Source organism: Microtus oregoni, unplaced genomic scaffold, assembly GCF_018167655.1.
Source record: "Microtus oregoni isolate MIOR12 unplaced genomic scaffold, Mior012 000013F_ref0000133, whole genome shotgun sequence".
In the NCBI taxonomy this organism is placed as follows: domain Eukaryota; kingdom Metazoa; phylum Chordata; class Mammalia; order Rodentia; family Cricetidae; genus Microtus; species Microtus oregoni.
Genome location: NW_024543072.1, coordinates 28,499,369 through 28,514,031, shown reverse-complemented (window position 1 = coordinate 28,514,031; position 14,663 = coordinate 28,499,369). Strand labels below are relative to the sequence as shown.

Here is a 14,663-nt window from a genome sequence, read left to right as displayed (position 1 = left end):
GAGACCCTCCTCTTGAATGGTGAAGCAATTTACCTCTCCTGGGAACAGAGGGGTGTCTTATGATTTTTAGGTCGAGTGAGGACCAGGTTTTTTTTCCCCTTACCCGTCCTCGGGTTTTCAGGACCCTGTCTTAGATTGGGGGATGTCCTGCCACAAGTCGCCCGTCCTTGGAGTTCCTCAAATAAAAGGTATCTAGCAAGACCTAAAGTAAGCAGATCTTTGACCACAGGGTACCCTGTCTTAGGCCATGTGGAGGGCACTCCTTGTGCTTGGCACCATGCCATGTTGAGCCGGTTTTTACAACCTCTGTATGGTGTGCTGTTCAGGCGAGGGTCCACACTAACTCCTGTCATTAAGCCCCTGCGTCTATCATTAATGAAAAGACTATAAGGAGCTCCTCAAATAAAAGATATTACGTATAGGTTGAGTAAAGATATAATTTTGGGTACCAATAACTCCATCTCCAGACAAGAAGAAAGGGCATTTTTTAAAACCAGTATTTATCTTTTAGTCTGGCCTTTGGTATATCTTCTTCCTAAATGCCTACTCCAACATGAAATTATGTGTGTTGTCTGCCAAAAATTAGGGCAGTGTAAAAGGGGTTTAAATCTAAAATTTTTAACATATGTATTAAACCCAAACATTTTACAGCATGTGTCAAACTTCTCCCAACATCTATAAGCAGTTACAAATATCATTAGATCAATTTCATTAAGAGTACAATGACATACATTGTTGTTATTAAATACCATCAGTTTTAGTCTCTGAGCAACAGTGACAGAAACCCCAATCTTCCCCCTTTTTAAGTGAAGAGGGGTTAATATTTTAATTAAAATGAGTTTTGTGCCCCAAAGATTAAAACAGTTGTTTAGTCTGCACCTTAGCTCCAAAGCAAACCAGAATTTAAACTGCAAAGGCAGTTTAGCATTTGTGCTCCAGGGCAGGTGGGATTTCTGGGTGAGGTGAGCTGGATACAGGCTACTGTTTTAAATTAAGAGTTTAATATCTTAACTGGCAAAACTGGGAAGGTTTAGCAATAAACAGCATTTTTAATAAAACTGTTGTAAGATAAGTTTTACATTTAATATACCCACTTGCCATAGCGGAATTATAATTAATAGACTGTATTTGTTGATTATTGTATACTTTACCTGTTGATTTATATTTTACCTGCTTGAGTACCTGTTAGGCAGCTGTTTAAGCTTTCTATTGGAAACTGTTTTTTGTACGAATTTTACCCAGCGGCTTAATATCTCCCATAAGAATATTATAACTAGGGCTTTAACCATTGGACATCCAACCAAAAGTTTGTAAGCTATCCTCCTCTTAAGTTCCCCCCCCCAAAAAAAAAGATTGCATTCCCACCAGCAATGGATGCCTCCTCTTAAGTTTTAAGTCTGCCTTGCAGATAGGAAAATGGAAAAAGGAAGCATTGTAACTAATAATGCTGGCCTCATTAGACACCAACATGTAGAAGAATGAAAATAGATCTACATCCATCTCCATGTACAAAACTCAAGTTTAAATGAGCCAAAGGCCTCAGCATATAAAAATTATGTTGAACCTCACAGAGAAAAAATTTTTGAAGCACACTTTGCCACATCTTAAACACAGCCTCAGTGGCACAAACATTGTGAGAAACCATAAATTATATGTCCTGAATTGAGAAGCTTTTGTATAACAAGGCTATAGAGTGGGGAAAGATTTTTACTTATCATAAACCCATTTTAAAAATATATGAAGAACTCAGGAAATTAGTTATTAAAAATTAATCCAATAAAAATATTTGTTATAGACCTAAACTGAAAACTCTCAGACGAACTAAAAATGACTGAGAGACATTTAAAAAAAATGTTTAAACATAACATCCTTTAACCGTCAGAGAAATGTAAATCAAAACTCTGAGATTTTATTTTATCCTTGTAAAAATGACCAAGATTAAAAATTACTGGCAACAATTTATGCTTAAGAAAATGTGGGTAAAGAAAAAACTCCATTGCTGGAAGTGTAAACTGACAGTCACCTTTGGATCACACATAGTATTGAAAGACCTGAACAAATCCAGACTCCTCCAGCAGGAGAATCAAAAATCTAGGACTAGCCTGTTCAGCGACCCTGCACCAGGAACTAGCTGAAGACAAAGCCAGACTGTAATCTTGAAAAACGTGTTTTCCAGCTGCGATTATCACAGTACTGTTTTAGGAACTAGCGGATTACGACCTTGGGAGTGGTCCCGAGGCAGGGAGCTGTCCTCCTGCGACCACCACTGGATTTTTGGAGTTTATGACCCTTTTAGATTACTGGGCTGTGGCCCCTTTTCCTCAAAAATTATTTCTCCCGGTCACTCGGGGTCGAACCCCTTTAAAAAGAAATCCCTGAACCTTACTGAAACAGCAAATCTTTTCTCCCCACTTCTTCTGTGTTTTCCAAATTAACCACAGTGGGCATCTGTTATTTCATCACATTATACTTTATCTACATGCTGGGAGATTAAACTAAGTTTACTCTAACCCATAAAATGAATTTCTAAAACGGGACAAAGGAAAAGCCCACAGTGCTTTAAGAACAAGTAGTGTTTGGTCAAAAGGATAAAGGCACAAAGAGGTGGACCCTAAAGGTGGGAGGGGGGGGGCACTAAACACTCTAATACTCCTAGAAAGATGCTGGTGATTTTAAGATGAAGCCGGGAGAGCTGGGGCAGAAAGCCATTCAGTGAGCTGAGGAAGGGATGCCATCCATGGAGTAAGGTGTCTGAGGAACATTGAGAAACAGTGTGTTCCAAATGTAATCCTTGAATCAGACTTGGCTTGGGACTTGCTTTAAAACGGACTCGGGCTAAGCCCACCTACATTATCATATTTTCATTCCCAGGATCTAGAAGAGTCAGGAAATCTTTTTTTTTTTTTTTGTTAGAACTCCCCGAATGATCCTCATGTACCCCAATGCTGGAGACTCATAGGAAAAAGAAAACAGCACACACCCAAGTGCTTACTTTAATCCTGCTTTTAAAGGAATCCATTCATTAACTATTCTAAAGAGCTTCTAGGATACCAGGGATCAACAGTGAAACCACAGAGTGCTTGTGAAATCTCAGGATTGCTGTGTCCAGTGCTCAGATTCCAATTCCGGATGCCTGGAGTGTGTGTGTGTGTGTGGGGGGGGGGGGGGGGTCATGACCTGCTCTGTAATCAGCTCACTGATTCTGCTCTAAAAAGCTCTGCGCGGGAAGGGAGCACGAACAGCTCAAGGTCAAGACAACGAAGCCACAAATTATTTTTCAGCCCGGGAGTGGAGGCTTCACAACCCAGAAGGCGAGCCAGCTCACCCCGGGTAGGAAGCCCTTTTGGGTTACCTGGTACTCATTTTTGAACATTCCCGCAGAGGGCCCGGGGTTTGGGGGCACAGACTTGGCCGGCTGGAGCTGGGCGAGAAGGGCCGCCTCTGGGCCCCGCCGGCTCGGGCTCTCCTCGGTGCCTCGCGCCCGCCGTCAGCGGCTCCTCCGGCCGCCGACCCGCGCCATCACGGCCCCCGCTTCGGGCGCGGCGGCAGGGGAATAGCGCGGAGTGCGGCTCCGCCACGGAGCGACCGTGCGTGACCTACGTGACCGCCCGCCGGCGCCGGGCACACAAACGACCTCACCCGCGGAAACCGCGCAGCCCGCTCCGGGGCTGGACAGCCGCGCCCATTGGCTCCCCGGAGGCGCCTGCGCACTGAGCCCTGCGGGGTTCTTCACCTCCGGCTAGGCTGAGGCGTTGCCCAGGCAACAGAGGAAGGCGCCACCTGTGGCAGGCAGTAGCCCATCAGTCAAAGAAGCAAAAGGTTACCGCAGGCTCTACCTCATGCCTTGTAAACTGCTGTTTGGTCATGTGCTTTTTGGTTCACACACTCTTACACTTGGGTTCTTTGATAAATAACAGAATGTTAGTTTGGAAAGGGCCCTTGGAAATGATGATGTTTAAGCAAGATCACTGAGCCCTTTCAAAGGCTAAGGATTTTGGTTTTTTTTCTCACATGTATGCTGAGCTAGGTGCTGTCTTCAGGGCTCCAGATACCATGCAGAGAGGCTGGCTGTGAAAGAGGTCCCGCCTGCACCGGGGTTACATATTGGATGAGATGGGCAGTAATTAAACGAAGGAGAAAATAATCACAACTTGAGCGGAATGCTGTGAACACAGGTAGGGGGGCACAGGACTGGAAGAGGATTTTAGCTTGCTGTAGATATGGAACAAGTTATCACAAAAGTGCCTTGGAAATGAGAAAAATTCGTTCTCTGGTAGTTTAGGAAGTTGTAAGTACAAATTGAAGTTGTCAACAGGGTATACTCCGGGAGAATCAGTTCGACGATTGTCATTTCTTGGCTTCAGCTCACCAATCCTGTCTCCTTAGTCACACTGCCCTTCCTTTCCTCTGTACCTCGTTTTTGTCATCACTAATGAGAAGACACGAGATGACAGGCAAAACCTGTATTAGTTACTTATTTCACTATGGTGACAAAATGCTGGACAAAAGCAACTTAAGAAAAGTAAGTTTTCTTTTGGCTCTCAGTCTGAGAGGATACAGTCCCATGTGGCAAGAAAGGGCAGTGGCAGAAACACGAGGTGGTGGGTCACACTGCTCCCACAGTCAGAACAAAGAGATCACTTTCTCCATTTTATTTAGTCTGGGATCCCAGCCCCTGCGATTGTGCCACATGTGTTCAGAATGCATCCTTTTTAATCAAACTTCTCTGGAAACACCCTCCGAGACATGCCCAGAGGTCTGTCCCTCAGAGGACTCTAAATCCAGATACAGAGCCCCTTTTTTATAATTCATCTTCAGTCAGCATTGGCGGCAGCAAATCTGAATCAGAGAGCACTTCTTATCCATAGGTTTTCTATGGTGAATATTGCAAATTGCTGAATTGGGGGGGGGGGGGTAACTTTTATGTACTAGTATATGACAATTAAAAAAATAGTATATGACAATTACTCTCTATATCCAGCCAACATGTAGATATTTTATCTAAATATTTCTTAGTCTCTACTCTGATTGACCCATCATTTTCTTTCCCCTAAGCTATGATAGCACCCTCCTAATTAATTCTCTGTTGAGAACCCTATGTGGTGCTGTCAGAATATCTTTATAAAATGTAAACACTAACATTGGGAAGAAGGTCCAATCAGTCAAGTATCTGCTATGCAAGCAATAAAACCGAGTTCAGCTCTCAGTGCCCATGCAAAGCCAGTGCATCGGTAGTCCCAGATCTGGACAAAAGGGGAATAAAGACAGGTTAATTTCTGAAACTCATTGGCCAGCCAGTCTGGTGGAGTTGGTGAGCTCCAGGTTTGGTGACAACACTGTCAGAACATAAAATGGAGAGTGGTGGAGAAAGATACTTGATTCAACTGCTGGCTTCCACACACACGTGCGCATGTGCACACACCGTATGAACTCATACACATACCACACATAACAGACACGTAGGTGTACACAAAGTAGAGAAAAAAAAAACTGAATCCAACCATACACGTTTTCTGCTTCTTAGGTTTTAATGATACAGATTCTGTCCTGGCTCTCCAGGTGCAGCCCACCTGTGCACAGGCCTGCTTTCGTTTCAACCATATTGAGTATTTTGTTGTTGTTAATGCTCGTGTTTGACATGTTCCCGTTCTCTGCAAGCCTTTATAGATAAGAGTTTACTTGTTTAACCGTAAATTAATAACCTCAATTAAAAATCAGACTCATTAACTAGTTATTTGCTTGTACGTGTTTTGTGTACATATGGACACACGCACTTGCATGGAGGTCGTTGGACGACCTGCATGAGTCATTTCTCTCCTTCAACCACATGGATCTCAGGGACTGACCAGAGGTGACAAGCACATATACCCAGTGAGCTACTTTGTGGAATAATAGCTTCACTTTTTATGAAAAAAAAGTTACAGAGCCAAACATGAGTGGTATTATCTATGTGGTTTTGTTTTTCATTTCTCATTTCTTCAGGTTAAGTCTTCAAGAACGTAGCATCATTTGCTGCAAGACCAAACCCCATCTTCTAACCCTCTGAGCTCCTAGCAAATTACAAACTCTAATAATTGTATTTTCATTTGCAGGTTTGAATTAGGCCTATTCAGGAAATGGGCAAATCTGAAAGCTGCCAAACTCAGATCATCTTGACATATGATGAGGGCTACCCTTAACACACACATACGCACACGCACACTGGTGGCTGGCTATAAAGCGAAATATCATGTATAGTTCTTTAAAAACATGAGCTTAAAATGGAGATGGGACAAGATCCAATTTTATAATAGCAATTGCTCTTATTTAATTCAGATGAATGCTAGCTATGTACAAAATCTTGGATTTGACTATACCTCCAGAGTTGTGAGAAAGAAAAGAAGCCAGAATCCCCAGATAATTTGGCTTAAAACAGCTATTTATGTGTGTTATAAAAGACAGTGAAATGGTTTCTTTAATTGCAATAATCTTTTAAGAAGTCAGTACATTTAGTAATTGCACTAAATTGCTTAACTTAATTTGACAACATTAAGAATTTGTCATTTTACAAGCTTTAAAATGTTCATTTTTGTTCTATGAAGAACGTAATTTTGTGGTATATTAATATTATTAAAGGATATAGGATGATTTTTAAAACAGAATAGACTAGAAACGCCTTTAAAGGTGGCAGAGTCTCTGTATGCCAAAGTTGTTATTTAAGTTAGATGTCTATGATTATCAGTTTGATAGATAATAGTACTCTTTTGAACCAAGAATATAATGTATATACCACAATCTAGTTATGGTTTATATTTTAGCTGTTGTTCATAATTTATTTGTCATGAGGAGAATAAAAACATTGGTTTGATTTTCAGAATTTGTTGTATTTCATAATGACATTGAAACGTTTAATACTTGAAGTTAAGATTTTCCACATTGTGAATGACTTTATGAATTATAATCATGATGATTTGGTAAAATAATTTTTGAACTATGCCTATTTTGTAGTCTTCAACAAGTTATTATTGTGAAAACTTAGTGACACCCAAGGCATCTGTTTGGCTATTGATAACAAGAAGGTATGGCATCATGTGTTTTTTGACACTTACACTATTTTTAGTGCAAATGCTTCTGATTGCAGAGATTCATGGAGACTGTTTCCTAACTTAAGGTGACCAAAAACTCCAAAAGTTGTGCAGAAACTTGAAATTCCAAGGACTAGCTGCTCCCTAATGGTTCTTAGGGTAACAGCATTCTAGGTATTGAATTCTAGGTATTGAATGTTAAATTATTCAATTCTAGGTATTGAATGTTAAAATATGAATACTTTCTTAAAGTAGTTTCTGAAATATCAGACATTTAGGTTTAAAGAAATGAACATACTTGCAAAATGTATTTTAGAAGAGATTAAGTGAATTGACTGGATATGGACATTGAGAGGACACTCTAGGCTCATTTACACTGAAGGAGAATCCACACTGAGCAGCCAAAATTAGATAAATGTCCACTACAACAAGAATTTTCTATAAAATATTACATTTAGCCAGGAAAAATGAGGGGGACATTCAAGAGTTTTAGAACATCTTCAGACACCAACAATCAAACATCTCTTCCTTGATTCCAGTTGTCCCTGCTAAGGTAAGAAGGATGGTGGGATCCTATGTGTGTCTGCCTTTCATCCTGGAACTGATGTAAAGTCACACAACACTAGACCAACCTGACTTCTCAATAGGCTACACCTTCCATTCCTCTCACATCACAAGGCCAATTCCCTATAGTGCCATCCATGATGCTGGATAGTCTGGGTCCTGAGGTACCCTATGCATGAGGCAATGCAGTGGAATGTTTATGGGACTCAGAAATGGTTTTCAGAAGTTTTTGACCCTAGAGTAATACAAAGTCAGACAACAGGTCCTTTCTCAGCATCGCTTCTGGCTACAGCAGTCTAGGAGTCTGCTGAGAGATAATGTGATTTGTTTTCCAAAGCCAGGCTACATGCAGATTTTAATTTACTTGTCTAATGAAACCAGCATTGCCAATAGCTATGGTGGTGGGTTTTTATTAATGGATGAAAGGGCGAAACACTTTCTCCTGCACCTTTACAAAGGGGAGTCTATTCTTCCTCTTTCAGGGAAGTTTATTCTGAATTGAAACACCCCCTCCAAAAGGGAGGGGGCTGATGATATGAGACCCCGGAAGGCAAACAGAAGGTCACAGGTCTGCGGGAAATAGAAACGCGGAAGATGCTCAACTTCCCATCCCCAGTAGTATAACAACTAGTAAAGAGCTGCTGGGGGAGGAGACCCTAACCGGCCTAGCCACAGAGAGGAGAACTCTTAGACTGTTGAACAGCCTGCAAACTGTGTAGACAGGTTTGCAGAGTTTGTGAGTCATGGCTGTGCTGACCTAAGCTTTTTGGTCTTGAGGCTGGGATAACTCATCTGTGCTTTTAAAAACTATATCTTCGGAAATTTTAGAGTATATTCTAGTCATATTTACACCTTATGGCAATAATCTTGTTACTCTATCAAGATGAAATTGTGTATTAATTTACCAAACTGAAGAAAACCTTTAAGCCTTTGAATATTTTATTACCGTGACCATCTTCCCAGTATAATACTCAGCAGAAACAAGTTCCTTCAAGGTGCTGAGCGTAGAGCCCAGAGCCCCTTATCCACACAGCGCTTCTGCTTTTGAACTTTTTTCAGTTCCCAAACTGGTCCTTCCCCCTTGCCTCTAAAACTCTTCTTTCTCCTCTCATCCTGAATCAGGATTTCTGCATGAATAATGCTTCCTTCATCTAAAAGCGGGCATCAGAAGCCACGGAATGTAGACACTGTGTTAGTAGTAGGACGCACAGTCAACACCCTTGGTTCTGCTTCTCTGTAATTCAACAAGCTAATGCTCTCTAAGGACTTGGTTGTCTTAGGGCCCAGTCTCTGCTCCTTATTTTCATTCATTCTTGCAACCCCCCAGCCATGCTAAGAGGCAGATACTAATATAACATACATTTTACTGGACATCATACAGTACAAGATAAACCAATGCTGGAGGAAAAAATGGTATTTCTCAAAAACTGCCATAAGAAGTATCAACTGGGCTTTCTTGATGGGAGTAATGTGTCTTATAGAATGAGTTAAGTTTGTCTGTGTGTACAGGAGAGTGTGCAGAAGGTAGGGCTAGTGGACAAACTGTGACAGTGCCAACGCCTATTTACCTACTACTGTCATCAGATACCTTTATTTTATGTGTCTAAAATACAATAGGATTATTTAAAATATTCCATAGTTCAGGTCCCAAGAAATTCAAATAAGTGCTGCGTTCGCTCAGCCCATGGATGGAACTCCGTAATATTGATGATGTTCTCCGGTGGCGACATAGTTGCTTCCATGCCTTACTCTTGCAATAGTGTATTATCAGCTCTCTGAGTGAAAGCAAAAGACTAAAAATAGTCTCCAGAATGGATAATTATGGATGACGAACTAAGTTAAATTAAAATTAGTGCAACAGAATGGTGACATTAGAAACAGGGTTCATATTTCTACAGAAGAAAATTGTAATCATTGTATAATATTGCCTAGGCAATCTGTTACCCTCCTGATATGGGATTAGAATTTACTTATTTAAAACTGACTCTAGCTTTTACACTCCTTTCCCTAAGTTCTTTGTTTATCACCTTTGTTAGTTGGTTTGAGACATTTCCAATCCTTGCATTTTTCTAAACAATACCATTACAATTCATTTAAGGCTAAAGATAAATATCAAATAGACAAATATAAATCTGTAAAGGCATTTTTGGAAGCTTTGTTTTCTGCTTCTTTATTTGTTTAAGAAATTCTTCATTAGCTTTCCAGAAAGCATTTTTGTTTATATACAGACCCGAAAACTGGTGCTGGAACTGTAAAACTGTATGTAGCTTTAATACTATGCTATCCTGGGTAAAACTCACAGTGCATAAAGCCATCTAGCCTCTGTCATAAACAATGTTAATCCTTATACTTTGTAAAATTTACTTCTTTGCTTTTTATTTCCGTCCACGTCCTAATAGCCACTTCCCTCTATCACCTGTCCCCTGTTGTGGCGATAGATATCCTGTCTCTTCTGTCTGCTGCCGAGGTGGTAGATGACCTGTATTCTCTGTCGTCTGTTGTTGAGGTGGTAGATAACTTGTCTTATCCTCTGTCTCCTTTTGAGGTGGTAGATAACCTGTCTCCTCTGTCACCTGTGAAGGTTGTAGATAACCTGTCTCCTCTGTCACCTGTGGAGGTTGTAGATAGTCTGTCTCTTCTGTCTGCTGTTGAGGTGGTAGATAACCTGTCTCCTCTGTCACCTGTTGAGGTGGTAGATAACCTGTCTCCTCTGTCACCTGTTGAGGTAGTAGATAACCTGTCTCCTCTGTCACCTGTGGAGGTTGTAGATAGTCTGTCTCTTCTGTCTGCTGTTGAGGTGGTAGATAACCTGTTTTCTCTTTTGTTTCACATCATTGTAGTTAGTTGGCCCATACTGAAATTTGGATGGATTTAATTTACAAGATTTTTCATTACCTAAACAACATCCAGAATGTGATATTAAAATCATTCCAATGAAATAACCCAAAGGATTCATTTTTTGCTCTTTAATCCATAACAGATTATTTTAATTTGGAGACATATGTAAACTTGAATGAGGGTAGTATACAAGAGAAGTATGTGATCTTGTATAAATTCACTTGTGTATGCTTGGAATTACAAGTTCTGTAGCTGAATATTAGGACTCTAGCATCATTTTTTCACATATTGGGAACATATATATCTTATGTAAGAAGGTTAATGATAACTTATGTAGACTTAGATGGACAGATAAGAGTTGTGACAAGCCTTTTCTGAGAAAAAATAGTTTTTCTAATTTTTTAGACTTTTGAATTAAATCTAAGGAAATGGTTTTTAATTTGTACGTCACAGCCTTTTAAAATGTATTTAAAGGGAGCTGGAGAGATGGCTCAGAGGTTAAGAACATTGCCTGCTCTTCCAAAGGTCCTGAGTTCAATTCCCAGCAACCACATGGTGGCTCACAACCATCTGTAACGGGGTCTGGTGCCCTCTTCTAGCCTGCAGTCATACACACAGACAGAATATTGTATACAAAATAAATAAATATTTAAAAAAATGTATTTAAAGAAGAGAAGGTCAGTAATCACTGTAACCATTGTTTCAGACAGCTGAGGACATCTGGGATGCAGGAACAAACATCCCCTGAATGCAGATGCTCTAATCCTGAAGGCTTATTTCCTGATGTTACTTACATGTTTTACATTAGTTAACTTTAGTCCTACTTGATGCTGTCTCCATTATGCTGTTGGGTCAGACCTTCCAGTGGATGTTGCTGTACTGAGTAAGGCAACACTGGCAAAGTAGTAAACCCTGTACGGGATCTGAGCACTTCTCTCTGAAACTGACATATGTGGCTTCTTGAATTCATTTTAAAAATTTCATTAGTCATCACACAGCATTATATAACATATTTGGTTCATATTCACTTTCCACTTTCACTTCCTACTCACCGAATTTTGTGGGTCCCCCTCCCCCGCCTTTGAATCCTACAAAACCAATTTATGCAGCCCAGGTGTTCTGGAACATGGTCAGCTTACTAGGGGTCACGCTCTTGAGAAAATTCTCTCTCTCTCCCCCAGCAGCTAACAATTGCCAATAGCTCCACAGCTAGGGTTGGCATTATGTGCCTAATTTTCATCTCAATTCTGTGATTTTGTTTGGCATGAGCTTGCACAGGTTTTGTCTGTGCTCTTACAACCTCTATGCAGCTGTTCTGCTGTGTCCAGATGACACTGTTTCTTTGACATCATTCATTGCTTCTGCCTCTTACAATCTTTCTACCTCCTCTTTCATAGTGACCCCTGGATCTTGGGAGGAGGGAGTGTACTATATGTGTTTCATATAGAGATGAACTTCTCAGTCTCTTATTCTCTGAGACTTGGACAGTTGTGGCTCACTATGTTAGTAACCATCTATTGTACATAAAAGCTTCTCAGACTCAGACTGAGAGATGCATTGGTCTGGTGGGTATAATGATAAGTCCTTGGAAGTCAGTTTACTAGTATAATAAAATTAGATTATCCCCTGAGGTCTACGACCTGTCTAACCATAGAGTATTGGCTTGATAATGGTGCCAGGAATAGATTTTAACTTTTGGAGTTGGACTTAAATCCAATCGGAAAGTAATATTACTCTGGTGTTGTTCATGTCATAGTGCATCAATGAGCAAGTCTTACCAAGTCAGTCATTATTGTAGCTCACAGTATTCACATCTGTGGACAGTTGATGATTATTTCCTCTTGTGGACAAAAGAACCTTTCAGCAATATGAGAGCTAGCCAGGATAGATAAAGTCTCCTGATAAGCTTGATTTTTTTCCATATTCTGTGATGCTAGTATGTGTTATCTTCAAACACAGGGTCTGCTGTTCAGTTCTGAAGAGTAACTGAGAAGAGTGATAATGGGTTGTAATGGGTCAGTGGTTTATGGGACCTTTCTGGTCAGCAACTCTGAAAAAAGTAACCCGCCCCAGGCTGGAATTTTTATTTGTAAGAGTTTATTTATTGTATTTTAATGACCAAAATAAATCACATGGTAAAAGGTGAGGTCATTGGGGCGGGATGTCTATTTGTTTCTCATGGAAAGCACCAAACACATTTAAGAATAATATAATACAATCTGTCACTCTGTTATTTTGTCACTCTCATTTACATTCTCCTTTTTTATATGTAAAATATTCCCTACTCAGCAATTCAACTGAAAACATGTATCCACATAAAAAATATATATGACTACCTAGTAATATTAATCATAAAAATCAAAATTTGGGTATCAACAAATGTCTAATAAATATTTGAGGAATGACAAATAAGATATCTATATGATAAAAAAGTCAGCCATGAAGAAAAATCAAGCATTGATATATAGTACAACAAGATGGATCTTGAAAACATTATAAGTGAAAAACACCATCACATTATATAATTTTATTTATATGGCATGCCTAGATAAATCTTATAGAGGCAGAAATTAGATCAGGACAGTAATGGCCTGGGAGTAGAAGAAGATGGCAATGACTGCTCATGGGAGCAGAGATTCTTTGGTTGGTGATGAGGAGATTCCAAAATTAAATACTGATGATGGTTGCACAAATGTGGATTTACTAATAACTATTACATAATGTATTTTGTAGTGAACATTTTGTGGTATATGAAGACTTACCAAAAACAAGCTAATGATCTCCAGAGTGATGTGAGCAAGCTGAAAGGATTTACAATTGTATTTCTATATAATGGAAAAATTAGAAGATTCATTAGATATCTGTTTAAAAGAATGAATATTTCTGTAATATGATTAACAAAAGAAGCAAGGACTTTACACTGTAAATTTTCAATCTTTCTTCATAGCAATTATGGAGCATCTCAATTTTAAGTGAAAGGTTTTTCAGACGATTCCATGCTTTTAGGTTGAGAGATTCAATATTAATATGACAGAAACTCTCCAGTAACTGATGTAAGAATTTAATGTAATCCTTTATATGGATTTTTATAAAATTCTGTCTATATTTTGCATAGATTAAAAGTATGTCCTACAGTTATATGAAAATGCAAAGCGCCTAGAATAGACAAAATAACTATTTAGAAAAGAAACAGTTGGAAAACTTTACATTCTTAATTTCAAAACTTATAGTTATTAAGAAAGTGTGCTATTGGAATAAAGAGAGCTTAACAAAATAAAATTCAGAGAGGGGAAATAAATTTTATAGAAATTGGCATTTAGCAAATATGTCAGGGAAATTCATTAGAGAAGTGTTAATCTCTTCCATAAATAGGTTGGAGCAATAGAATACCAAACCACTGGAACCTCTAACTTCACCTATAGACATATATGAAAATCAGTATTATATATAAACTAAAATAATAAATGAACAGGTGTTTTAGCAAAGAAGAATTGGATGGTCAGGTATTAGGTTCATGTTTGTAATCTCAGCAATTGGTAGGCTGAGCTGGGATTGCCATAAATTCAAGGCTTCCCTGGACTACAGAGTAAGTTGTAGACTAACCTAGACTACAGAATAGAATCTTATCTCAAAATAAAGGGTTGGGGGAGGAAGAGAAATGAAGCACATGCAGTAACAAGAATGACTACTGAGCTGATGAAAAGATTCTCAATATCATTTGTCATTATAAAAAATATAAATTAAAATCACAATTAAAAACCATTCCATGCCCACTGGAATAGTTATCGTAAATTAGTTACAAACATGCTGAAAAACACAAATTTTTGCATATTTCTATTGAGAATATAAAGTGTTTTAGCAATATTCACAGTGTTTGGGGGAAAAGTTAACTCAAAATGTTAAATGTAAAACTATTAGTGCAAGGTATCCAATTTACCTGTAGGCATCTACTCAAGAGAAATACAAACAACTCCATACAAAGATAATTTGAAAATGTATAGTAATACTCTAAATGTCCACCAGCTCTTCAGTAGACATTTGTGATAGATTTGTAGTGAAATATTTTTCATCAGCCCAAAGAATGATCTGCTGATAAATTCTCCATAATGATTAGACACTAACAACAGGCTAAATGAAAGGAACATATATTGGATGATTGTGAACTCATACTATATAATTTAATTTATGTAGTATATC

The 14,663-nt window shown here is 39.0% G+C and overlaps 1 protein-coding gene across 5 annotated transcripts in view; it reads right to left on the bottom strand.

The window, feature by feature from the left end:
* The window catches only part of Cfap20dc (CFAP20 domain containing), a 220,436-nt gene extending 216,762 nt beyond the window's left edge, over window positions 1–3,674 (bottom strand). For all 5 annotated transcript variants that reach the window (XM_041662655.1, XM_041662659.1, XM_041662657.1 and 2 more), the window contains exon 1: window positions 3,353–3,674. In XM_041662655.1, coding sequence (XP_041518589.1) covers window positions 3,353–3,373 — 21 coding nt within the window. In that variant the 5' untranslated portion in view covers window positions 3,374–3,674. The remainder of the gene's footprint in view (window positions 1–3,352) is intronic.
* Between the last annotated feature and the right edge of the window lie 10,989 nt (window positions 3,675–14,663).